Source organism: Ostrea edulis, chromosome 2 (assembly GCF_947568905.1).
Source record: "Ostrea edulis chromosome 2, xbOstEdul1.1, whole genome shotgun sequence".
Classification (NCBI taxonomy): Eukaryota; Metazoa; Mollusca; class Bivalvia; order Ostreida; family Ostreidae; genus Ostrea; species Ostrea edulis.
In genome coordinates this window covers 103,456,812-103,484,642 of record NC_079165.1, presented here as the reverse complement: position 1 = coordinate 103,484,642, position 27,831 = coordinate 103,456,812, and the positions used below count along the sequence as shown (strand labels likewise).

The window sequence follows — 27,831 nt, the reverse complement described above, 5'->3', positions numbered from 1 at the left end:
TTGCAAGATGTTAATGGGCTTCGCTCCACTCAACGGTCACACCTTACAACATAATAGTAAATAAGTCATTTTTGAAGTAAATTTTCATTGATACTTTCTGATATTGCAAAAATGTCAAAAGAACACTGTCAGAGCCATTTGTGATGAAAGGGATGTTCTTCCTTTCTTTGATTACTGCTGCAGTAGTGAATGTACTGCACAGAACTGATGTCTTTTGCAGTGTGAGCATTGCTCTTGTTTTGTGATGTAAAGCTGTATTAGTCATTTTTATGTCAATCAATAGACATGACTGCGGTATTTAATGCCTCTTTAATCACTTAGTTAAGATTGTGGCCAATGAGACTTTTACAATTATTACAGAATATAGACCTAACTGATTTTCCACCAGAGAGAATTAGAAATTTCTGCATTATAGCTCATGTTGACCATGGGAAGAGTACCTTGGCAGACCGGATGCTAGAAATCACAGGTGTGTATCCTTACATCAATATGCTTGTTAAATGTTATAATAACAACATGAAAATGGATTCTTTGTAACTGATGTATTTGTTACAATCTGTTAGGTGTGATACCAGAGAACCAGAAGAATGAGCAGGTGTTGGACAAGCTACAGGTGGAGAGAGAGCGAGGAATCACAGTGAAGGCGCAGTCTGCCAGTCTCTTCTATGATGTGGATGGCACAACCTACCTCCTCAATCTTGTGGACACACCTGTAATGATATATATCAATATCAAGTATTGTGAAAATGACAAAATAGGTTCATAACATTGATCCTTATACTATCTATAAACACAAAGGAAAAAAAGTGTGGTGTATATATACTGTGTGTGTGTGTGTGTGTGTGTGTGTGTGTGTGTGTGTGTGTGTGTGTGTGTGTGTGTGTTTGTAAGCCCTGTCAATTGAACCAGTGAATAAGAAGGCACACGTGTAAATCAACACGGGGTCGGTCAAAGGAACACGAAAATGGTGGTGTTCAGTTGGATTTTTATAAAAATCAGCATAAAATCATTAAATAGTTCATCTACCATCAAAATCCTGAAGTGTTTACTTAACAGGATTTATGAGATGTGTGTAACAGGTGTGTAAAGATTTAGCACTCGTCCATCTTTTTTCCTTGCGAGCATGGCTTACACACTTTCGAAGTGCGCATGCTCTGTTTTGAATGACGTAATTTGTGATGTCATCATAATGGAGTTTTCCAGGGAAAGAAGTTGGCCCATCTGAGGTAAGTAAACACGGTTGAAAGAAAATTTTTGCATATTAACAATGAGTTTTTTATTAGATAGACTGATTAAATGGTGTTTCATACCGATCGTGTTAATTATGTACAAGCGACAGAGTACCCGAGTTACTGAAAATTCCGATGATGAAAGTGATATATCTAGTACGTGAACTGTTTGGGTTTTTTTCTAAAATTTAATCTTTGCAGTTAATGTACTCTGTATACTAAAAATTCATATTGATTTTGGATAGAATTTCACATTTAAAAACAAATAGATATGCGCCAAGTCCTTAGGAATCAACCCCACCCCCACCCCTCCACACGGGACTTTTTTTTGGATTATTGGACCGTATCCCCCTTTTCATCTGTCTCCCTACTTTGAAGTTTTTTTCCCAACGCCATGACATAAATAGATAAATAAATAAAATGCAAAAATAAAAACGAAAGATATATATGTATTCGGATTGGCATGTTCCACTTTGTCCGGTTTGAAATCCCCGAGGATGCAAATGTACATTACGCCGCACTGCTTGCAGTACGTACATGGTACAGGTGTACCGCATAGGTATGTATCTACTAAGACTATAAACCAAACAGAATATCATATGTAAAACTATTACTCTGAATGCATTTTACTTGTTTACAATGTAGCCTGTCGGGGTGTGGTGCATGTCACACGCGTTGTTTACACGTGCACTTTAGGTGGCAGTGGAGGAAATTCGAACCATGTATGGATTATTGTCTCCTGATAACTTTGGCAGTTAACTTTTGATTTCAATCTACTTTTTAAGAATAATATAACCCTCGCTAATCATTGCCAACCTGCATTTCGATCTTGGCAGAATGATCTTCAGCTACAATTCAAAATTAAGGGGTGATGTTGTGTACTGAGTTTTTCTTGATTGTTTACATCTGTGACTGTTTATGTGATGTATCAACTGATCAAGCTGTACAGTGTCATGACATATAGTGGCATAGCTTCCATTTATGTACTTGCGCATCATTTTGTCAAAAGAAGAAAATTCTAAAATGATAATTAAGATTTTTAACATGTATATGAATATACATGTATGTGTATGTTTGATTTTAGTATAATACCTGTAGAGAATATTTCAGTAGTATGAAGTGCCACACATTTAGACGCATGCATGTGGTGTTTAAAGGTCTCATCTGAAAGACCAGCAACTTTCTCTTTTGAATGCTAAATATGATGATGGAGCATTCACCTCACTACCTACATTTTCACCCTAAATAAAGTACAAGCATGGCTCGAAACCATGATTTCTTGATCCTGTTACCAGTCTTCACGAAAAACTTTGTAAAGTACAGGCCCTTCGGGCCTGCCAGTATAATAATTGTGCAAGCCCGAACAATATTTTGCAGGCCCAAAATGTTTATTTTCTAATTTGATCTCTTGTTATTTGCTGATTCTACTCTATAGACACATGCACAGTTCTTTTACTGTAGGAAAATACAGGTCAAGATGATCATAGTTAAAGAACAACTGACATTAAAAGGATTATATTATTTTTCAACATATTAATCCAGTATATGCGAAAGTTTTTGGACCACACAGGACATTCGGTCCAGTGTAATCAATGAACACATCGGACCGAACCAAATTTTGTCAGACCGAAAAACCTAATGTAAAAAAGTGAAACACGTGAAAATGCAAAACCAAGTGAATCTTATTTATTATACTAGTAATACTATTCCAGGAATCCTTCCCGTATAATACTTTAGACAGTCCATGCGGTTTTAATCAATTCATTTACGTATTTGGATGTGTGCTATTTTTTTTTACTTATAACAAACTCCGCATCAAGATAGTAAAGCTCAAAACCGGACATTGAGACATCTGACATTCCGGTCCGGTGTAAAAAATGATGCATCGGACCTGAGGCACTGCATATCGGTCAGGTCCGACGGTCCGATGTCTTTCGCATAGACTGATTAATCTCGCAGATACATCAGCAGCTCATGTTCAACTCTGTTTTGTATACACCACGTACAAAACATTTTTTAAATGTTAGCCAAGGCCTACCCTCGCAGTGTTCGAAATTGGTTTAAAACTTGGTATAGACCACAGGTCTATGCCAAAATAAGATGACTTAGACCTCATCGAATTGGCATAGACCACAACATTGAAAAAATAATAACACAAATTTAAAACATTTTCATTTACTTCTAATATACTTAGAAAGTGTATTTTCTTTCCATTTCTGTAATATCATCCTTTCCTCATAATGTTTATCAGACGTCGACTGACCATGCAAGGCCCTCTTGGATAACTTTATTGCTTTAAATCTAGAAAATTGGCATAGACAATTTGGTCTATCTCAATTACAGTTGGCATAGACCAGTGCCATTTGACATATACTCAGTCTATGGTTAATTTTGAACACTGCCCTCGGTCCAATGGGGCATGAATTTTCGTTTTTTTCTCCTCGTACGACAGTTTTTTGGGGGTTTTTTTATCGGATGGTTGTGATTGTGAAATACGCTTGGGTGGTTTTGAATTTCCCGGACGAGCCCCCTCCCTATACTTCAGAAAAGGCAGCATGGTTGATAATTTTTCTATGCGAAATTTGACTACTAAGTCATGACATTTAGTCTGAGTCAATATCACGCTTTATTTGTAATATATACAGAACATATAAGAAAACATTTACAGGCCCATCGGACTCCAGGGTTTAATATTTTAAGAAGCCCGATCCCGATTTTACTGGCCTCGGGCATCAGGCCATTGGTTAATGTCGAAGACTGTGTTACCACTGAGCTACCATGACCAATTTTTATACGCCCGTCTTAAGACGGGACGTATTATGGTATGGCGTGTCTGTCCGTCCGTCTGTTAGCTTTTTCGTGTCCGACCCGTAACTTAAATACTACAAGGCCTAGAATCATCAAACTTTGTCTGTAGATACATCTTGGGTAGAAGGTGTGTCGCACATTAAAACCAGGTCACTGTGACTTTTCATTAAGAAGATATGGCCATATATGGCAAAAACTTGTCCGTCTGTTAGCTTTTTCGTGTCCGACTCGTAACTTAAATACCACAAGGCCTAGAATCATCAAACTTTGTCTGTAGATACATCTTGGGTAGAAGGTGTGTCGCACATTAAAACCAGGTCACTGTGACTTTTCATTAAGAAGATATGGCCATATATGGCAAAAACTTGTCCGGCTCATAACTTGAAAACTATTAGACCTAGAATCACCAAAATTGGTCAACTAATGCATCTTAGGTAGAAGGTGTGTCACATGCTACTTTAAGGTCACTGTGACATTTAATTAAGGTGATATAAAAAAAAAATGTTTTAATGGGTACTATCTATACTGTTAACAATATGTGACAGGCGTATCATGTGCCATGGCGGTGCACTTTATTTAACATGAATTCATAGCTAAAAAAAAATTATTACTAATTTTTTGGTTAATTCCATAGATATATTATTCCGCTCTCTAGACACAATTCTGGGTTACCCCCCTGTCATTGGGGGTATAAGCACCTCATTTCTTTCAGAATGGCACAATGTCAGGAGAGCTTTTGTTATTTGTTATACTCTTAATGTTGATGGCATGCATCTATGAACAACAGGATAATTTTTTAGATTATTATTTCTGATATCATATTTGTAAATTGTTTATGAGGGGTTGTTAAAAGTTTGTGGACAAAAGGACGCACTTATTAAAAATTCAGAGTTATCGTAAGTGAAAAATATAGGAGATGTGTAACAAGATTGTATATTTGAAGATTTTAATTTTAATTAATTTTTATAAGTATTGATTTCAGATACATGTATGACATTGCATGCTTGGTGGGGTGGGGGGTGGGGGGGGGGCTAGAGTTAGATAATATTCTGGTCAGCACATTCGATAAACTACATGGAATTCATTAAATCACTTCTTTTTCTTTCAGTGGTCTTCAACTTTTAATCTCCAAGAAGGAAATGTAATTAAAAGATGAATAAAGTATCCCTAAGAATACCAGAAGAAAGGCTATGTGTTGAGAAAAACAGCCCTTCCTCAGTACCTCAGAACTAGATGATAGCCCTTAATTGTTACTTTATGCTGAATATGACACAGTATAGAAGATCTGATCATGAAGAAGTAACACCATTGATACACTTGCCAACTGCCAAAATTACTTTCTGATAGTATGACGAGATTAGAAGATATGGTGTAGTCATGACACAAACTGCAAATCAAAGAATTAATTGTCTTCCCCAGAGGATGAACAGAGCACGATGGCTTCACATGGATAACATTTCCTTTCGAGTTTTGAAATTAGTAAGTATACAAAATATTTTAGGCCACATAGGGCCAAAAAAAAAATGTTTGTTTTAGGTCGCCTCTCATTTTTAAAAAAAGGGTTGGTAGGTAGGTTTATTTTATTTTTTTTTAAATATTTTTTTTTATAAAAATAAATAAGTGCCTTCGAATCAATGAAAATTTTATAGTTAAAGTTGTAATATAATGTGTTTAACAGATAAAAAATGGGTTCAGAGCACAATGTTTAATTGACAAAATACACAGTATGTGATGGAGTTTTAATATTACAATTATAGATGTCTTGGCATTTCGGGTAATAGTTCGTATATCGATGAATTGAAATCGGAAAATTGAAAAAAATTAATAGGGTCGGTGGATATATTTAGGGTCGGGCAGGCGACCTGAAACAAACACATTTTTTATTTTGGCCTAGTCATAAAATTATTTTTTAGATTTTCATCTTTGTTTGGAAATAAAAATGGGCAGGTGGTTGGAGTTTATTTTTATGCCCCCCTTTGAAAAAGAGGGGGCATATTGTTTTGCACCTGTTGGTCGGTCGGTCGGTCTGTAGACCATGTGTTGTCCGCTCAATATCTTGAGAACCATTCACTTGATGATAATGATATTTCATATGTGGGTTAGCAGGGTTTGACATTTACTTTCTTGAGCACTAGACCAGTCGGGCTACTTCAAATAATATTTACTAGACCTGACCTTACATCCACTAGCCCTGACCAACTTTCCAGAGAAAAGAAACCCTGATGGTTTCTCCATATTTAAGTACTTAATTCAAATGACAAACGTTAAGTTTAAACTAAAATGTACTTAATTGTCTCAAAAACATCTTTAGTCTCGTCATTCAATTTGGTGCTTTTATTTTCAAACTTCCCAATCTACTCCTTTTTTTTTCTCGGAACATCCTTCCTTGAGGACGAGAAGTCGAGACATTCCCGCACATGTGTCAACAACGAAAAATGGCTATTTACGATTTAATTTATTCATTTGATACAGGCAACGAAATTAAGGGGAAATACTCGCTAAATGCGAGTTAAAAATTGAATTTGCGAGTAAAAAATCACAAGTGATCGCAACTTTTTGCGAGTGAAAAAAGCCCAATCTTTTTCCCGGATTTCCTCGGTTTATTGGCTGTACTTTGAAGTTTACAATAATCTTGTCTTGTGCATAGAAACTCTTTACAGAATGAATATACAAGTATTGAAAAAGTAAACGTGGATCGAATAAATAACTAAGGCCAAGGTCATCTCAGTCAATGGCCTACTTCATACACACTTCGGATGTCTCAGAGACGTCTGATTTAAATAGCAAGCATATTGATCTCGTCCGTGTCTATATAAAACAACACATGACAGTGTGTCACCATTTCACGCGGTGTCCTTCTGTACTCTATAGTCAAACACTTCGAGTTCGCGGGGTTTTCTTTTCGACTAGAATTTTTTTAGATGAAATTTCCAAAAGTTTTGAACATATAGTTTAAATTGGCGCAAACAGTCTTCAAGATTTCAATCCACATGATGCTGTTAATAGGTGGTAGATCTCTGGACAGCGAGTACGCCGCACAAGTGTACCATATGACCCGCACCATGTATGTTGTCTGATAATTCATTGAATTTTAAATGAAAGAATTCGCAATCTTATTTTTATTATTGCACTTTAAAGGAGATTTTAAAAGATTTTCCCAAAATTTTGATAAAGAGACATGCTTGTTTTCTTAAATTCATGTAAAACAGTAATCGATTGAAAAATGCTAGTAAAAGCTCAATTTTGCTAGTTGGAAAATAATCCACTAGCTAAAATTTGCTAGTGGTGAAAAAAGTTAATTTCGATCCCTGTGATAGACACTTTCTTATATTCAATTAAAATAAACTGGGGTTTTTTTCAAATGAAAATAAATTCAGTTTATATATATTTATCCGAAATATAACTTTAAACCCATTAACAAAGAGTAAATGTAAAACGTCACTTCCGACAGCGACTATGTATTCGAACTAAAAATAGAGATTTTGTCATCACGCGGTTCAAAATTGCTCCCAAACTCTTTACAGTTATTTTTTAAAGTTAAAAATAAGATATCTTATGGTTTAAAATAAAGTTTCTTGTTTATTTTTTCAACATGACCAGTCGGACTAGTAAATCGACATTTTACCCGACCGGACCTATCATTTAGTAGACTCGGTCGGTCGGACGTGCCTTAGTGTCAAACCCTGGTTAGTTATGAGTAGAAGAGGATCCTTATTGTTTTTCAGGTCCAAAGGTCAAGGGTCAATCTACTCTGGACATAGGAATATAATGTCCGCTCAATATCTTGAGAACCCTTTGCTTGAAAGACATCAAACTTGGCACACTGGTACATCCTAAGGAGTAGATGACCCCTATTGATTTTAAGGTCATATGGTCAAAGGTCAAGGGTCAAACTGGGCATGGGAATATACTGACCATTCAATGTCTAGAGAACCCTTTGCTTGACAGACATCAAACTTGGTACACCAGTACATCTTCAGAAGAAGATGACCCCTATTGATTTTGAGGTCACATGGTCAAAGGTCAAGGGTCAAACTGGACATAGGAATATACTGTCCGTTCAATATCTTGAGAACCCTTTGCTTGACAGACATCAAACTTGGTACACTAGTACGTCTTCAGGAGAAGATGACCCCTATTGATTTTGAGGTCACGTGGTCAAAGGTCAAGGGTCAACTGGACATAGGAAGATACTGTCCGTTCAATATATTGAGAACCCTTTTCTTGACAGACATCAAACTTAGTACACTGATATGTCGTCAGGAGAAGATGACCCCTATTGATTTTGAGGTCACACGGTCAAAGGTCACACTGGACATAGGAATATATTGTCCGTTCAATATCTTGAGAACCCTTTGCTTAACAGACATCAAACTTGTTACACTAGTACGTCTTCAGGAGAAGATGACCCCTATTGATTTTGAGGTCACATGGTCAAAGATCAAGGGTAAACTGGACATAGGAATATAATGTCTGCTCAGTATCTTGAGAACCCTCTTCTTGACAGACATCAAACTTGGTACACTGATACGTCTTCAGGAGAAGATGACCCCTATTGATTTTGAGGTCACATGGTCAAAGGTCAAGGGTCACACTGGACATAGGAATATATTGTCCGTTTAATATCTTGAGAACCCTTTGCCTGACAGACATCAAACTTGTTACACTGGTACATCTTCAGGAGAAGATGACCCTTAATGATTTTGAGGTCACATGAGCAAAGGTCAAGGGTCAAACTGGACATAGGAATATACTGTCCGTTCAATATCTTGAGAACCCTTTGCTTGACAGACATCAAACTTGGTACACTGGTACATCTTCAGGAGAAGATGATCCCTATTGATTTTGAGGTCACATGTTTAAAGATCAAGGTTCAACCTGGACATTGGAATATACTGTCTGCTCAATATCTTCAGAACCCTTTGCTTGACAGACATCAAACTTTAAATAGTACGCTGGTGTATATTCAGGAGAAGATGACTCCTATTGATTTTGAGGTCACATGGTCAAAGGTCAAGGGTCAAACTGGACATAGTAATATACTGTCCACTCAATATCTTGATAACCCTTTTACTTGACAGACATCAAACTTAGTACACTGGTACATCTTCAGGAGAGGATGACCCATATTGATTTTGAGGTCAAAAGTCAAAAGTTGAACTGGACATAGTAATATATTGTCTCCTATATTTTAAGAATTATTTGTTTGATTGACACGTACCAAACTTGGTACACTGGTACAGCATAAGGAGTAGATGACCCCTATTGAATTTTAGGTCACATGGTCAATTCACTCTTGACATAGGAAGATATTGTCTGCTCAATATTTTGAATTGATGATAATACTATCAATTAAATGAGGTGTGTGTATAACCCTTTTCAATTTTGCACCATGGGGGGCATATGTGTTTTACAAACATCTCTTGTTTTTTTTTTTCAGAATATATATTTCACGTTCATTATTCTCACATGTTGCTGTAGAGTGTAGATTACATCATTTTTTTTACATTGTTTTCTTTGGACAGAAAATTTCCATACAGCAATATTATAATTGTTGTTGAGTGATTTTGAAGTACATTTTCATGTAACACTGAAGTTGAACATTCTTTTTCCCTGTTGTCCGTCTGTCTGTAAACTTTCACATTTCTGACTTCTTCTCAAGAACCACTGGGCCAATTTCAACCTAACTTGACAAAAAGCATCCTTGGTGAAGGGCTTTCAAGTTTGTTCAAATAAAGGGCCACACCCCCTTTCAAAGGGAAGATCTAATTACAAAATTGCACAAATAGGGTGGGGTCATTTAAAAATCTTCTTCTAAAGAACCACTGGGCCAGATGATGTGAAAGTTACATGAAAGCTTCTGAACAAGTGTAGATTGAAGTTTGTTCAAATCATGACCCCCTGGGGTAGAATAGGGCCACACCAGGTGATCAAAGTTTTACATGTACAAATATATAGGGAAAATCTTCACAAGAAGTAGGAAAATAACAAGGCCAGTAAAATACAAATTTACGTAAAGGCTTCCTGAAATAGTGCAGATTCAAGTTTGTCATAATCATGCATCCCAGGGAAGGTTGGCCGAGGCCACAATAGGAGATCAAAGTTTTACATTCAAATAAGTATAGAGAATTTTCAAGAACCATTAGGCCAGAGCAGTTTACATTTACATGAAAGCTTCCTGACATACAGCTCTGTAGTGCAGATTCAAGTTTGTAAAAATAAAATTTCCAAAAGGTGTCGCTGTGTTTGGTGTAATTTTTGTTCGTTCTGCACAAACTAGCTCATTCAGCTTGACACAGCCTAGGTAATTTACAGCTGATCATTTGATAAACACTTACTTTGTAGAAATAGAAATTATGATTTTTATCTATTTATACATTTATTGCTATTTCTATGAAGACCTTTTACTAATCACTTCTCTAAATATTTTTGCAGATTTGTCAGAATGTTATGCATCGTTATCAACAGAAAAGAACTTCATAGGTAGACCAAAGCTGACATGGGATGAGATCCTAGAACAAGACCTAGAGTTTACAGGATTGGATAGGATCAATCCACTGGGTCGCCAAGTGTGGAAGTACAAACTTCAACCTCGACAGGACAGCCAGGCCTCACCCTTGCAAAAAGATTAATTTGGCCTGGATAGTCAAAATGAGTGATGATGATTGATATCAAGGTCTGACACTGGAAGCTCAGTAAGGGTAGATGCTGGCAATGGAGCTGTTTAGCAATAAAACAAACAAGTTTAACATTAAACATGTTTGTATACTTTTTTGGCTCACCTGAGCCAAAGGCTCAAGTGAGCTTTTCTGATCACCTTTGCCTGTCGTCTGTCTGTTTATAAACTTTTCACATTTTCATTTTCTTCTCCAGAGTGAACCACTGGGCCAGTTTCAATCAAACTTGATATGCATCATCAATAGATAAAGGGTATTCAAGTTTGTTCATATAAAGGGTCATGCACCCTTCAAAAAGGAAATAATCATGGAAATGCAAAAATAGGGTGGGGTCATTTAAAAAACCTTTTCAAGAACCACTGGACCAGGAAAGTTGAATTCACACGAAAGGTTCCTGTTTTGTGCAAATCATGGTCTCTGGGGTTAGGGTGGGGTCACAATAGAGAATCAAAGTTTTACATTCATATATAGTGCATATTCAAGTTTGTAAAAAGCTCACAGGGGTAGGGTGGGGGTCACAATAGGGGATTTAAGTTTTACATGTGAAATATATACAAGGAAAATCTTTTAAAATCTTCTCCTCAAAAACTAGATGCAGAACCGTAGCTCTTTGAAAAGAGAGCTTCAGATGAACCCCTTATAAAAAAAAACTTCAATTTATGGCAGAGAAAAAAAGTGCATGTTTAAGTCCCTCTATCACTGCATTCCTGCATCGCTGTCTCATGAATTTAATATTAAATAATTCCCAACATATTTTCCCACTATACTTGTTTCCAAACATACTTTCAAATATTTTCTAAACCCACATATAACCCCAAAACAGCTTCAAGTGATTTCAATTTCTTTGTTGATGTAGCCATGTTAAGTAGCCAGTCAATTTGAACCCCAGTTCATTTCCATACTCATACTCATTTTGAAACATAATGTCTGTGTGAACTAATATCCTCACAAATATTTTTAGTGAAATATTTTGGATGAAATCATCCCAGTTGGGTTAAATACTTATTATTCAAATACTGTAGGTTTGAATATTGAACTAATCTCACAGCTTTCTTAAGTTTGGTCCCCATCCCCACCAGTCTGTTTTTACGCTTAACTATTGAAATGGGGTGTAAGGGATCAGACTAGGCTTTTATAGCATTATCAATTTTCAAAAGCTTTAGAAAAATTATACAATTTTAGGTCACTTGAGTAAACTCAGATGACATATTGCTATTGATCTGCATCTGTTGTAGTCCGTCGACATTAACAATTGAACATTTTTAACTAAATTCTATAACTGAAAGATGAAGATACCGCACAGCGATCAATCTACGATTCAAATAACGGAATTCTTTTCAAATTTAGTATGAAGCACACAAATTTACATTAAACCTTCTTGACATAGTGCATATTCAAGTTTGTTAAAATCATTTCCCCAGGAGTTATGGTGTGGTAACAATAGGGGGTCAAAGTTTTATATGCTAGCTGATATAAAGGAAAATTCTTTAAAGATATCTCTTGAACTATTTAAGCTAGGGCTTTCATATCTTGTATATACAATTTTTATGGCAAAACAAATCTGACCTATTCAGTATGTCCTGAACTACATTGTGTTTAAGGTAGATCTTTCATATATATTATATATTATGAATTTCTTATGATAAAACCTTTCATCTTGTTGAGGAGCCTCTCACCTCTGGTTGGTGCGGGTTTGAATCCTGCTCGCACCGGTAATTGAGAAAGTTTCCCAGTTTACTCTCGGAAGGTCGGTGGTCTCTTCCCAGGTACATTGTATCTGGGTTCTCTCTTCCACCAATAAAAACTGGGCACCACCAGATAACTGAAAAAATTGTTGAGTGCGGCGGAAAACAGTTAAAACAATCAATCATATTATGTTATTTGACCTTGTGACCCTGAACTCTGAGTTTGACATACTTTTAAGAAAGTATAACGTATTAAGTATATCCAGGACTATTTTAGATAGGGCTTTTATGTTTTGTATATTGATTACTTATGGCAAGGTCTTTCATATCATACCAAGACCTACGACTTTTTACCTTGGTCTTATCCAGAACAGCAATATCATGCTAGTCATATCTTTGTCTTATATGATTTCATTTTAGTAATGTTGTGTTCTTTAGAGCTAGGTTTGGGTCACATTATTCATGAGAATAAAGATTGATAAAATAGCATTTAAAAATCAAAACAGCAGGGCCAAGATGACTCAGGTGAGCGATGTGGCCCATGGGCCTCTTGTTGATTTTGATATTTCTACCTATATCATTTGTATGAGAAATGGAACTCCTTTTTTTCTTTTACAAATACATGTATTATCATATATTGGATCCATCTTTGTTGATTATTTAATCAAAGGACATATTCAATGTATTAAATGTAAATTTATGGATATGTCTGTGGTTGAATTACTTATGTATGTATGTATACATTTTTCTCGCACATGCAATTACATATATGATGTATATATATTTACTAATTGTACATGTAATATCCCCTGTTATATAATAAAATATATGACTGAGAATAGAAGACCTGCTGTTTTCATTGCTACCATGAAACATTAAAAGATTAGAATAATTCAAATATCTTAATGAATTCTATGATATATGAATTTGATATTTGTATATGATTGCCTCACTGGTGTTCAATGTGAACTTTGGTTTATTGTTTCAGTTTGCTCGATCTTTATATCAAATCAAAATTTAAGACAAATAAGGAATTATTTCCGAAATTGGTTAATATGGTACATTGTAGTAAAATAATCAAGAGTTTATTCATATGAGATAGCTAAATTTCACATGAATAACCAGTGACTGATTCTTGATTGTCAACATTTTCACCGAACAGTTCAGAAATTACCATGGTACATGTACATACTATTAGGGGATCATAAAATTCCTTAAAGAGTGACAAATTTTTAAATATCACCTTTTCAAGGAGAAAAATCCTCTTAGGTATATGAATACTATGAAGAGATTAAAAGAGAGGTGGCTAGATCACTTGTATGGTGAGATTCATTTGTGGCAAGAACTGGTATGATGTCTTGAGTCAGAAAGCACTGGAATCCACTAGGAATAGTTTTAGATCTATGGAGCGCCAAAATAACAAACTCAGATATTTGAAGATATCTTTAATTATTTGAAGATATTATTAATTCATTTCATGCACGCAACATTGCAATCAAAGATCTCTTCAAATAATTAATGCTATCTTCATTTGAATTGAATTATTGATATCATTATTTATTCCGCTGAATTGATGCACACAATAATTTAATTGTTGCTCTCCTCAAATGAATTATAATTTAATGATACCAACAATAGAATTAATGCATGCTACAATTCAATTGAAGAGAGCAATAATTCATTAATGCTAACATCACTTAATGTGCGCAATAAATGGATTATTGCTCTCTTCTATTGAATTAATGATATCATTAATTAAATTGATGCGTGCAATAATTATGTTAGTGAAAGTAATTCTAATTGAGATATAATCCTTAATTAATTCGACATATCCACAACTGAATGAATGATTTCTTTAATTGAATTGTTGCTCTCTTTTTAAAAACAAAACAACGATGTGCGCATTAATTACTTATGAAATAGCCCTGTATATATAATTAAAAAGATCTATTGAATTAAAAGAGATAATCAAGTCATTCATACAGAGCTCTAAATTAATTTTTGCAAGCAATATTTCCACCACATGGATATTATTGGACTTCAATTATTTGAGCTTATGTAAAACATTAAGATTTTAAAAATCATCCTGGTGAATTTGTATTACAAAAGTCATGAGAGGACACGTCCAGTTTTTGAACAAAAACAGAAAGTAATATATTCCCTTGAATTTGGTCATCCCTGTCCTCAGTGTGTTTCAGACGTGTTTAGTGGGAGGGGGGGGGGGGGGTCCAACACGTTTAGCGGATATTTAGTTGTTGGCATGTGGCGGGAGCGAAACCAGGAATTATCCAAGGGAAGGACGTAATGAGTGCCTAAAGCACGAAATCTCTAAACAAAAATATCTAAGATGAAGGAAAATCGTGATTTTTGGGGGTTTTCTATTACAATTTTGTCCTCATATTTCAAAGTGAGATGATAGTCAAAATTGACATAATTTCCATGTACATATCATAAACATGTAGATATTTTTGTAACAGTATATGAAGGAATCTGGAGCAAATCCTGATTCTGAAGTTATATAAACTGGTGTTATACACCGGATTTTCAAACAATTTATGGTTTTTGCAACGTTTGATTAAAGTTTTCTGTAAGGCCACATCTATGTAGTTACATTTACACAGAATGCTCATGAAAATGTTACCTTTTGGAGTGGATCGAATTAAGATATCGCGTAACATTTTTTTTTTACAAAGATATCTAATTTTTATCTATATCAAAAGTCAACAAAAAACTTAAAAGTAATACAAAAAATGTATATAATTATTAATACTTGTTTTAGATCTTTTAGGCACTGCATTATACAGAATTTTGATTTTATTTATCATACTTTTTGGTTGAATTACTACCGAGTCTGGCCCGTACAGCATGTATTGACAAACGAGGGAGTCTATAATCATAGAAGTATATATATATATATATATATATCAATCAGGGAAGTCGTTGTGGCCGAGTGGACTTACGCACTGGTTTGACAATCTTGCTTGGCGGTGGGTGCCGTACGTCGCTGGTTCGACCCCGGGCTGGAGCGAAAATTTTCAGTACCTAGTTGTGATTATTTAGTGCTTTATATATATATTATATATATATATATATATATATATATATAATGATAATTATTATAAGTTATTATTACAATTAAAGTTATCATTATGGACACTACTACCCCTCCCCCGACCGGTCGCGGTATCTCAATGGTAGAGAGTTCGCTTCGTAACCGGGAGGTCGTGAGTTCATTGCAAGCACCGTTCATCCGCAAACCCAATTTTAAGATGTTGAAATTGGTAGTGATTGCTCCTTCGCCAAACACTCGACATTTAGAAGTGAGAATCACGGATCTTTTAGATGTGACCTTATAAACGTAGATCCCTGGTCGTACATATAGTAGGTGTTCGCACGATATTTCAAAGAACCCTCACTGCTACGACCTTGAACCCTATGGATACATTGGATAGGTACTCCGCTTAAAGCTGGTTACGTCTCAATATGAATAAAATATTCTCGACGGGACGTAAATTATATAAGCAATCAATCATCCAATCAATACTACCCCCCCCCCCCCCCCCCCCCCCCTTTTTGTTGTTGTTGATTTTCTTAAGGCGATAATTTCAACGAAATGTGTGGATTCCCTGTCTATCCCATCACAATTTCCATTTATGTAATCGTTTCACACTTTTTTGTAAGTTTTAGAGATTGGCCTTATGTATTTAGCGTGGTGAGAATGATTGTTTGGATGTTTCAAAGTGTTTGATTGCCCGTGTGTATCAGAGTGTTTAACTGGCCGCGTGTTTCAGAGTGTTCAATTGCCTGTGTGTAAAGGAAAGTGTTCAATTGACCGTGTGTAAAGGAAAGTGTTCAATTGACCGTGTGTAAAAGAAAGTGTTCAATCCCCTGTGTGTAAAGGAAAGTGTTCAATTGCCTGTGTGTAAAGGAAAGTGTTCAATTGACCGTGTGTAAAGGAAAGTGTTCAATTGCCTGTGTGTAAAGGAAAGTGTTCAATTGACTGTGTGTAAAGGAAAGTGTTCAATTGCCTGTGTGTAAAGGAAAGTGTTCAATTGACAGTGTGTAAAGGAAAGTGTTCACTTGATAAGCAAAAATTCAAGGAGTGAATAAAACTATATTTCACAAATTTCGACCGCAGCAATGTCTTCTATGTTGTTTTTAGTACCAAATAGTAAATTTTCGTACTAAAATACCAATAACTGTAGAAGTGTTCAGTTGCAGGTGGGGAGTTAAGGTGTTCATTTGACACGCGTTACACGTATGTGTGTGTGTGTGTGTGTGTGTGTGTGCATATTACAATAGAAATTGATAGTATCAGAATTATTTTGATATATGTACCTATATATAATTAGGCATGTATTATTTCAGTTGTATTGAAGTGAATCATAAAGGGAAACAAAATTACATGTCTAAGTCAAACATTTATACTAGTGGTAACGTGTGAGTGAATGGAATGTGTGGTATGTTCTAGAACCTTATATTAGTATGTAATTAACCAATTTCTAACTAAATGTGTGTGAATTTATTCTAGGGCCATGTAGATTTCAGCTATGAGGTTTCCCGATCCCTGTCTGCATGTCAGGGGGTGATACTTCTGGTAGATGCCAATCAGGTGACTATATGCTGTTATCAACACTGGGGGGGGGGGGGGGGGGGGATGAAAGTTCTGGTAGATGCCAATCAGGTGACTATATGCTGTTATCAACACTGGGGGGGGGGGGGGGGGGGGGTATTCAGGTGACTATACACTTGTTATCAATACTGGGGGGTGGGGGTAGTTTTGGGATATGCCAATCAGGTGACTATATACTGTTATTATACCTCAAAATGTTTTTGCTATATAAATGTTAGGTGAATAAACTTGCTATTTCTTCTGGATAACGCTAGCCGTGAAATAGTTTCTGAACTATCTCACCCTAGGGGGAAATAGTCTCGAAACGATTTACAGAATGCTATATTTTCCTGCGTTTTCTTTTCTGTGATTTCAAAGTCTGATAACTCTAATTAGCCTCAGTAAATTGTTGCTGTCTTGGGGGACTATAAACTTGCTATTGTCCTCATATCCAGTAAATAAGTGTATATTATCAATACTGGAGGGGGGGGGGGGGGTTGATAGTTCTGGTAGATGCCAATCAGGTGACTTCTCACTGTTATCAATACTAGGTGTTCACAGGACATGAAACACATTGCATTTTTTGAGACAATAGCAGCATATACATGTAGGAGTACAGTACATTGAATTGATAGAAGAAATGGTGATCAGGTTTGGATATTGTTCTTAATTGTGTAGCAGTGGAGATTATAAGGAGGTTTTTTTTTTTATATAGAAATTATTTTTACCTTTTTAAAATTCACCATGTAGAATGTGTAGATGTTTTTCTGCAGTAAAATGCATATAGATGAGAGATACACTATAATTCCTTGTTACTTTAGGGAGTGCAGGCGCAAACAGTGGCCAACATGTACCTAGCAATAGAAGCAGGATTGGAGATCATACCAGTTTTAAACAAAATTGACTTAAAGGGAGCTAATCCAGAGCTGGTTTCTGAACAAATACAGGCCCTTTATCCTGTCACAGATGAGGAAATTCTCAAGGTTTGTGTCACAATTTCACATTTTTATTTATTTACTCATTGTTTCTAAATTATATTATAATGGGCAATTTTGTTGTTAGGGATATTCGGTAAACTTTTCTCTAAAATACAGTTTGAAAAGTTGTTGCTTTCATTTTTAGCAGTGTTATGTCAGGCAGTTATGATTCCCTCAGATTTAGATGGGTGCATATTTTAGAGTTTTTATTTTCAGCAATTTTTCTTCATTTCACAAGATGCCAATATTACTGAAGGTATATGTACAAGAGTATATTATGAATTTTATTCAGATTTCAGCAAAATTTGGAAAAGGTGTTGATGAAGTTATAAAGGCTGTGATAAAAAGAATTCCCTCGTAAGTTATGAATATTTTCTTAACAAAAAAAAAAAATACATGTATTTTAGATTTTTTAATGTATACTGGCAAAAGTAGGCAAAGTTTGTCAATAATTACAGGAGTCTCTATGTAGAATCTTTACATGTTTTTTATACAGGCCTCCAGCTGACCCACAGAAGCCTTTAAAGGCTCTGGTGTACGACTCGTGGTATGATAAGTTTAAGGGGATTATATGTAACATAGCTGTCAAGGATGGATCTGTTTCTAAAGGTGAAGGAGAGTTAGGACACTGAAAGAACTTCACAATTGTTGCAGCAAAACAATGAGCTTATTTTTTCAACAACACAAGTGATGTTTTAACTTTCAAATTCTTTGCCTGCCTTGAACCAATTTATTTGAGACAAATTGAATTCAGTATACTGGTGGTATTTATACTGTTAAAAGTTGATTGCACTATAGCTAATGTTGGCTAATGATATATTTGTGATTGCACACTATGGGAAGACCACCCTTTGCATGTCTGATGTAGTCTTGAAATTGTTCCAGGTGATAAAGTAACATTCTGTCATGCTCTTAAGAGTTTTGATATTCAGGAAGTTGGACTTCTTCATCCAGAGCAGACCCCTACAAACATGCTGTAAGTACTTTCTAATTCTTCAAAAATCAAGGTTATACCCCATGATTAATGTGGTCTTTTGTTGGAAACTCGTATTTGCATGAATGTATATTAAAATTTGTGACAGCGTTTGAATTAAGAAGAGTAAATAATTCCATCTACTATTTTTAAAGCCCTGCCATATGGCGGGTGCCCTATGATAATCACTCTGTCTATCTGTCTGTCTGTCTGTCCATTGTCACCTTCTATGGCACATGGTAACTTGAAGTTTCCCTGGGAATATTTTCATAGAATTTATAGATGATACTTGGATTACACAGAAGAAGATCCTTTTCCACTTTCAGATTTATTGGCTTTCATAGTTGTTACGAAGTTGTGGGACTTAGACATTTTTAATATCAATATCTATGGCCTGTGATAGCTAAGTTTCCTTGGGAAGATTTTTATAGAATTTAACGGTAATGCTTGAATTAGGAAGAGAAAATTCCTTTTGATTTTCAGATTAATCAGTTTTGTCATTATTGAGTTATGGGACTTAGAATTCTTTATATTAAACAAGGGGTCCACAGGCCTTATCTATCCCATGAGTATTAGTAATTTTCCTGTTCTGCATATCTAAGTTAAATTCTAATATTCAGCAGCAGCATTAAACAAGATGTATTCTTAAAATACAAATTCTTCCAAATGCACTGGGTTTTGACACAACCTGAGCTAACTGGTTTATATAGTATGTAGAGTAAAGCGCTCTAATGGTACCTTCACATTCACAGATTTTTCTTACGGATCCTTACATATTCCACAAATCCGTAAAGGTACACGGATTGTTACGAATTAGACACGGATACCGACAAGTGATTTACGAATGCTTGCAATTGACTACGAGTCAGAGATCCATAAGGACTCGTAAGAAAAATCCATGAGTGTGAAGGTGGTATTTATCGTAAAGTTTAAGTATGTACTCGTAAAGTAATCGTGTCTCTACGTAAAGTGCTCGTAACGACTCTGAACAATCCGTAATGCGATCGTAATTTGATATGAATAATATCGTAAATATCACTTAGGCATTCGTAATGATCCATAAACAACTCGTAAACTATCCTTAACATATCGTAAACCAACCGCAAAGATTCATAAAAAAACTTTTTTCGAGTGTTTTACAGATTCTTACGAGCAGTTTACATGTTCTTGTGATCAGTTTACGATATTTACGGATTGTTACAAGTTATTTACGGGTGATTTATGGAAAATGAAATCCGTGGACAATTGTGAACTTTTTTTTTTGACATGTCAAAAAATTTGCCCCTAATTTCACGGATCCTTACAAGTGTGTGCAAATTGTGACGAGTTATTGACTGATACCGACGAGGGATTTACAAATGCTTGCGATTGACTATGAGTCGGAGATCCGTAAGGACTCGTAAGAAAAATCTGTGAGTGTGAAGGTGGTATTACTGGTGACAGACTTAACATAATATGTTATATTAACACTGATTATTTTGGACCCGCTTTAGAGTCAGAGCCCTGGGGTTACAAAGTTCACAATTTTAGTATAGTCCATTTCTTTCTGCTAAATATGCATTTAGTTTTTATATACTATCAGCAAAATTAGAGAAGTCTTTCAAATGATAAACATTATATGCCAAGTATGGCACCACCAGGATTCATAACCTCTACCCTGGGATTCATGATGATTTTGATAGAGGCCTTTCTTCTCTACATGACATGCATTTAGTTTTTCGATCATTTTTTTGAAAGTTTGTCAAATTTTGGTAGTTTTTGCCCCGCCTCTAAGGCCCTAGGGATGCAAGAATCCTGAAATTTACAATTTTTAAAGTCCCCCTTGTCCCAGAGATGCTTCTTAGCAAATTTGAAAAGTACTGGAATGGTAGTCATTAAGAAGTTAAAAGTGTTTTAATTGTTAAACAAAGGATGAAGACCAATAGCAATAGGTCACCTGAGTGACTTTGATGACCTAAAATTTATAGAGGAGCCCTTTCTGACTTGTGTATTTTGTTTCTGCATCTTCTACTTCGTCCCACACCAGTACAACGTATGCTTATGTAGGTTATCAGGACAAGTGGGGTATGTGATTGCCAATGTGAAGAGCAACACCGGAACACTGGTTGGGGACACAATGTGTCATAAGTCTGCTCCAGTAGATCCACTCCCGGGTTTTAGACCTGCCAAACCCATGGTATGTGACCCCAAAACAAGAAACTTAATAATTTTCATTTAATATTCATGTAGATGATTTATAGGCTAATTGATTGATCTTTGCATATGATTTTATTTCATTATGATTTATGAAGGACTCATTAGCATATGTTTTTATTTAATGGAGATTGATTTGTTACAGGTATTTGCTGGAATTTATCCTGTAGATCAGTCACAGTACACTAAACTACGTGAATCTATCACTAAGTTAACATTTAATGATTCCAGTGTTAGCATGGCCCAGGATTCTAGGTATGCAATGAATATAAAATGTAAACGTTTTTTTTCTAGTTTACATAATAATTCATAGCTAGAGAAATCTTATTTCGATTGGGCAGCAGATATAAGCTAATTTAATTCTCTCCATGATTCTTTCATAATAAAACAGCATTACTTATCCCATCTTACCTTATATCGTATGAAATGAGTAGAAATTAATCTGATTCCTTATACTTTAATTTTCTAAAATGCATTTAATGTAATTTAATGAATAATATAAAGAAAATTTCATTCTATATGATGTGGAGCAACGAAATGGAAATAAAGGAGATAAAAGTATTTTGACATCATTCCTAGGATGTAATATGATACAACTTAATGTCAACTTAGTTTATAGGATATAAATATGTAGATTAAGTCCGATGGACCAATCAAATTGCATGTTACAAGTGAAATTGAATTATTATGAAATCAGTATTGTACATTGAATGACATAAAGTTGGCCACTCCTCTCTCCTTCCTTACAGCGCTGCTTTAGGAGCTGGGTGGCGCCTAGGCTTTTTAGGCCTTCTACACATGGATGTGTTCAAACAGAGACTGGAACAAGAATTTGATGCTAATTTGATTATTACGGCCCCTAATATACCATATAAAGGTTAGATTCCTCCAATGAAGACAGCCCCTCATATACCCTATAAAGGTTAAATTCCTCCAATGAAGACAGCCCCTCATATACCATATAAAGGTTAGATTCCTCCAATGAAGACAGCCCCTAATATACCATATAAAGGTTAGATTCCTCTAATGAAGACAGCCCCTCATATACCATATAAAGGTTAGATTCCTCCAATGAAGACAGCCCCTCATATACCATATAAAGGTTAGATTCCTCCAATGAAGACAGCCCCTCATATACCATATAAAGGTTAGATTCCTCCAATGAAGACTTTGATGGACAGTCCATACACCACACAAAGACAATCTGGTTTTAGTTCTTGAATTGATAACATTAATCCCTCTGCATCATGTTTACCTTCACAATAAAATGCATTTCTTCATTCACAGTTAAGATAATTGGTGCTAAAAATATTAAGCAATACAAAGGTGAAGAAGTTGTAGTCCTCAATCCATGCAAGGTACGTGTATTTCTAATTCCATATACAAGAATAAGTTTAGACTGAACATCATGTATTTAGGTTTGAATCCGTCTACTATTTTAGCTCCCAGATCAAGCCATTATCTCGCAGTATTATGAACCAATGGTCCGAGCCACTGTCGTTTATCCTGATATTTACGTAGGAGAGGTGCAGGCATTAATAACAGTAAGAGTGCTTGTGTAATTTATTAATGTGATTCATTAACAGCAGAGTTTTAATTCATAAAAAAACTTGTGTAATTGTAGTTTTCTATGAGTATATTTTGTTGTATATTTAAACAGGAGAGACGGGGTCGCACGGAGAACCAGACATATCTAGATAACTCACGAGTCATTCTTAAAGTCATTTTCCCTCTTAACGAGATCCTCATCGATTTCTTTGATGCACTTAAGTCTGTAACCAAAGGATATGCTAGGTGAGAAGAGGAAATCTTTCTATGTACCAGACTATTGATGATGATTAAAATATCACCACATACTTCACTACGTGTGGGTATGTGTAGCTAAATCATGATCAACTTGGCTGGGATAAAATCCGCACAACATTATGACATCATAATTGAAAAAAGTATATCTGACACATGTACACATATATATACATAATTCTGATCTTGTAACTACATCGAGTGGTGATAACATCTGTATAGAACTTATTGACTGAGTCATGTGAGTATCAACAAAAGATGGACTGTTTAAGGTATACTATGGATTATGTAAGTGTGAAACTCTTAAGTATTTATTGATATTATGCAGTACATGTATTTCATTCAATGACAATAGATTCTGTTTGCAAATTCTTTATTTAATTAAGTTTTACTCATGATAGAATATATCTTTCAGAGGAATTTCATTCACTGAATAAAATGAAAAATCTGGTAAACTATTGATACTGAAAAGGTTTTTGTTTTCCATAGAAAATCAATTATTCATAATTTTAAAAATGTTGTCAAGGGCAATAACTCCTATGCTGGAATTTCCTCCACTGCATGTCTATGACACAATGATTTCCCTAATACCCACTATTAATTTTTATATTTCTATGATTTCCCAAAAACCCACTATTAATTTTTATATTTCTATGATTTCCCTAAAACCCACTATTAATTTTTATATTTCTATGAATTAACAGTCTTTTTAAACTGTTGACATTTAAAATTTGTCAATTCAACAAGCCTTTATCAATTTTCAATATTCTGTTTGACGAAAATGTGAGATATACACTTCTGTTTTTGTATGTCTGACATCTTTAAAAAGGTGGCAACATACACATTTTCTTTGGTTATGGATCAGATTAAACTATACTGAGTGGAAATTAATACAGTTTTTCCACTTTCAACCATTAATATTGATAAGTCACATGAGGATCGATACACCTTATACATGTACATGTGTATTTACTGTTTGCAAATGGTTTCACAATGTTCTTGATTTATCATTTTTTATGCAAAGTTAAACCCATAGTGAATAATATGTACATGTACTACAAATACATGTATTTCCATTCTATTTGTTATTGAATTTGAAAAAGTACATTTTTGATCATGTGACATCAAACTCACCGCAGTTGGTAGGTACCCTTGTAATAAATAATTCATGAAATGTTTGCACTGTGGAATTAAAATAACCTGAAGAAGCATTTTAGAGTTTGAGTAGCTTCTTAACTTAGTTTAAGATTGCCTAAACATCTCTGCCTAAGTGATATCTCCATTTATCACACTAAAGAATGACAGTAATATGAAAGTTTTGGTGATTAAAATTTAAATACTATGGAATGAAAATGTATTTCCCAATTTTGTCTTTATTTTACATGTTGTAGGAGTGTATTTGAGATTATGAAGTACTTTTACTTATTGCAGTTTTGATTATGAAGACTATGGGTATGAAGAGACTAATTTGAGCAAGGTATGACTGGCATTTTGAAACAGTCTAAATAGTTTAGTAGCAGTATCTTCACAAATGAAGGTATATAGCAGTGTCTGATTCTCGCTTCAGGTTAGTTTTACTGTTAACAATGTGGAGGTGTATAGCAGTGTCTGATTCTGGCTTCAGGTTAGTTTTACTGTTAACAATGTGAAGGTGTATAGCAGTGTCTGATTCTGGCTTCAGGTTAGTTTTACTGTTAACAATGTGAAGGTGTATAGCAGTGTCTGATTCTGGCTTCAGGTTAGTTTTACTGTTAACAATGTGAAGGTGTATAGCAGTGTCTGATTCTGGCTTCAGGTTAGTTTTACTGTTAACAATGTGAAGGTGTATAGCAGTGTCTGATTTTCGTTTCAGGTAAGTTTTACTGTTAACAATGTGAAGGTGTATAGCAGTGTCTGATTCTGGCTTCAGGTTAGTTTTACTGTTAACAATGTGAAGGTGTATAGCAGTGTCTGATTCTGGCTTCAGGTTAGTTTTACTGTTAACAATGTGAAGGTGTATAGCAGTGTCTGATTTTCGCTTCAGGTTAGTTTTACTGTTAACAATGTGAAGGTGTATAGCAGTGTCTGATTCTGGCTTCAGGTTAGTTTTACTGTTAACAATGTGAAGGTGTATAGCAGTGTCTGATTTTCGCTTCAGGTTAGTTTTACTGTTAACAATGTGAAGGTGTATAGCAGTGTCTGATTTTCGCTTCAGGTTAGTTTTACTGTTAACAATGTGAAGGTGTATAGCAGTGTCTGATTTTCGCTTCAGGTTAGTTTTACTGTTAACAATGTGAAGGTGTATAGCAGTGTCTGATTTTCGCTTCAGGTTAGTTTTACTGTTAACAATGTGGAGGTGTATAGCAGTGTCTGATTTTCGCTTCAGGTTAGTTTTACTGTTAACAATGTGAAGGTGTATAGCAGTGTCTGATTTTCACTTCAGGTTAGTTTTACTGTTAACAATGTGAAGGTGTATAGCAGTGTCAGATTCTGGCTTCAGGTTAGTTTTACTGTTAACAATGTGAAGGTGTATAGCAGTGTCTGATTCTGGCTTCAGGTTAGTTTTACTGTTAACAATGTGAAGGTGTATACCAGTGTCTGATTCTGGCTTCAGGTTAGTTTTACTGTTAACAATGTGAAGGTGTATAGCAGTGTCTGATTTTCGCTTCAGGTTAGTTTTACTGTTAACAATGTGAAGGTGTATAGCAGTGTCTGATTCTCGCTTCAGGTTAGTTTTACTGTTAACAATGTGAAGGTGTATAGCAGTGTCTGATTTTCGCTTCAGGTTAGTTTTACTGTTAACAATGTGAAGGTGTATACCAGTGTCTGATTCTGGCTTCAGGTTAGTTTTACTGTTAACAATGTGAAGGTGTATAGCAGTGTCGGATTCTCGCTTCAGGTTAGTTTTACTGTTAACAATGTGAAGGTGTATAGCAGTGTCTCATTCTCGCTTCAGGTTAGTTTTACTGTTAACAATGTGAAGGTGTATAGCAGTGTCTGATTTTCGCTTCAGGTTAGTTTTACTGTTAACAATGTGAAGGTGTATAGCAGTGTCGGATTTTCGCTTCAGGTTAGTTTTACTGTTAACACTGTGGAGGTGGAAGAGATGACTGTCCTCTGTCACTCCTCTAGTGCTCAGACATTGTGTCGGAAAATCTGTGCTCGTCTCCAGGAAGCAATACCTCGACAACAGTTCAAAGTTCAGATTAAAGGTCAAGTGAACAATAAGCACATCTGTACTGAAGTGGTGAACCCCTATAGAAAAGATGTTACCCAAAAACTGGTAAGTGAATGTTGTTGGATTAATCTCCATAGATTGTCTCTAAAGATTTAATGTTCACCAACTTTTTTTTGCATGTGGCAAATGTTCGCAAGATTTGTAATCACCACCGTCCAGCTGTGACTACCTGCTTAGTTTAGGTGTGTGATTGCTCTACAAACAAGTATTACTCAATCCTAAAAAATGTGATTTTTAGAGGTGAATCACAAACAGAAGTAATCATATGATAAATACAGAAGTAATCATATGATAAATATAGTCTGCATTATTTGATTACTGTGTAATCAGCTGTATTGATGCTGGGCAGTTTTTATGGATTTTGGGAAGTTTAAACGTCCTCAAATTTACAGTCCTGACAGATTATTATAACATTATCTGTGTTGATTAGCCTGACCCATACATTCCTTTTTTCAAAAGTCAAAGGTTAATACAAAGGTTTCCATGAAAGACTGATCCAGAAATTTTTGTCTCCATTGAATATTAAAAAAAATTGTTCACCAGGAGAATTGTTCTAATGCTATATAGATGAATAGGTTGTTAAATGCACAGTGTGTTCATAGTTAAAAATGATAAGAATTTAATTGGCAACCTGACAAGTGTTAATGTAAACATATAGAATTTTAAGTTAAACATAAACAAAAATTTATATGTACAAAATTAAATTTCATATTACAATAAGACATTAAGAAAATAAATAAGAAATAGTTACTGCACACTGAAAGTGAATCCAAGTTGTTGAAGGTTTTGGCACACTAAGGGATAAAAACCATTTTTACATGTACGGTTAAACATGCCTATAATGAATTCACACCTATTGTGAAGTGATTTTTATTCCCTTATGGGTTTGAAAACAATGAAAATCTTATTGGATATGATGAAGTTTAGTTATAATGAACTGTTTTTCACTGGCACTGGAGCTTTGTTATAACCATGTTATACTGTATAATGATTCATGAATTCAAAGTTTATTTTGTTCACATTGTGGAACCATAATGTCCTTGTTATTTTAATAAGACTATTGATACTGTATTGTTTAGTATGGAGGAGATGTGACAAGGAGAAATAAACTGCTAGCCAAGCAGGCGCAGGGCAAGAAGAGGATGAGGAGCCTGGGAAATGTTCAAGTGCCAAAAGATGTATTTATAAAAGTCCTTACTCAAAAATAAAAAAAAGTTTATTTTTGAAAGATTTTTCTCTTGTATTGAAGTTGAAAAAAAAAGATGAAATAGTGAGAGTTTCAATTTGCTACCAATAGATTTGAAAATGCACTTATACGTGTATTTAGATATATGAACAAAAGCTCTGCAAGGTGAGGCATATCCCTTTGCAATGAGTGTCTACATGTTTTATCTGTAAAGTCCTGTAGTGACCTTGACTTTTGACCTCAAAATCAATAGGGTTCTTCCTCTCTTGATAACAAAGCTACCAATGAAATATCAAATCAATTGATCAAAACACATGGCCACTACAGTGTCTACAAGTTTTAAATTTCTGTAGTGACCTTGACCCCAAAATCAATAGGATTGTTCCTCCTTTGATAACAAAGGTATATGTGAAGTATCAAATCAATTGGAACAAAAATGTGGCTTTTAGCTTTTTCTATGAAGTCATGTAG

General features: G+C 35.1%; 1 protein-coding gene and 1 long non-coding RNA gene across 7 annotated transcripts in view; both read left to right on the top strand.

The window, feature by feature from the left end:
* The window catches only part of LOC125681912 (translation factor Guf1, mitochondrial-like), a 34,615-nt gene extending 7,213 nt beyond the window's left edge, over window positions 1-27,402 (top strand). Inside the window, exons 3-19 of one of the 4 annotated variants that reach the window (XM_048922178.2) lie at window positions 361-469; window positions 564-712; window positions 16,931-17,011; window positions 17,833-17,994; window positions 18,281-18,345; window positions 18,485-18,597; window positions 18,874-18,964; window positions 21,008-21,137; window positions 21,300-21,409; window positions 21,904-22,031; window positions 22,442-22,512; window positions 22,597-22,698; window positions 22,815-22,948; window positions 24,389-24,434; window positions 25,266-25,292; window positions 26,034-26,219; window positions 27,254-27,402. In XM_048922178.2, coding sequence (XP_048778135.1) covers window positions 361-469; window positions 564-712; window positions 16,931-17,011; window positions 17,833-17,994; window positions 18,281-18,345; window positions 18,485-18,597; window positions 18,874-18,964; window positions 21,008-21,137; window positions 21,300-21,409; window positions 21,904-22,031; window positions 22,442-22,512; window positions 22,597-22,698; window positions 22,815-22,948; window positions 24,389-24,434; window positions 25,266-25,292; window positions 26,034-26,219; window positions 27,254-27,382 — 1,833 coding nt within the window. In that variant the 3' untranslated portion in view covers window positions 27,383-27,402. Of the gene's footprint in view, window positions 1-360; window positions 470-563; window positions 713-16,930; window positions 17,012-17,832; window positions 17,995-18,280; window positions 18,346-18,484; window positions 18,598-18,873; window positions 18,965-21,007; window positions 21,138-21,299; window positions 21,410-21,903; window positions 22,032-22,441; window positions 22,513-22,596; window positions 22,699-22,814; window positions 22,949-24,388; window positions 24,435-24,524; window positions 24,552-25,265; window positions 25,293-26,006; window positions 26,220-27,253 lie in introns of those variants that run through there. The other 3 variants (XM_048922179.2, XM_048922176.2, XM_056155849.1) reach the window with 3 other exon arrangements.
* On the top strand, window positions 730-15,248 carry LOC125645744 (uncharacterized). 3 transcript variants are annotated; one of them, XR_008800369.1, is made up of 3 exons: window positions 1,728-1,788; window positions 5,146-5,516; window positions 10,473-15,248. It is a non-coding gene; the product is annotated as an uncharacterized LOC125645744 (long non-coding RNA). The 3 variants fall into 3 exon arrangements; XR_008800370.1 differs by having other exon boundaries at window positions 1,770-2,097; XR_008800368.1 differs by having other exon boundaries at window positions 730-5,516.
* Window positions 27,403-27,831: the final 429 nt, after the last annotated feature.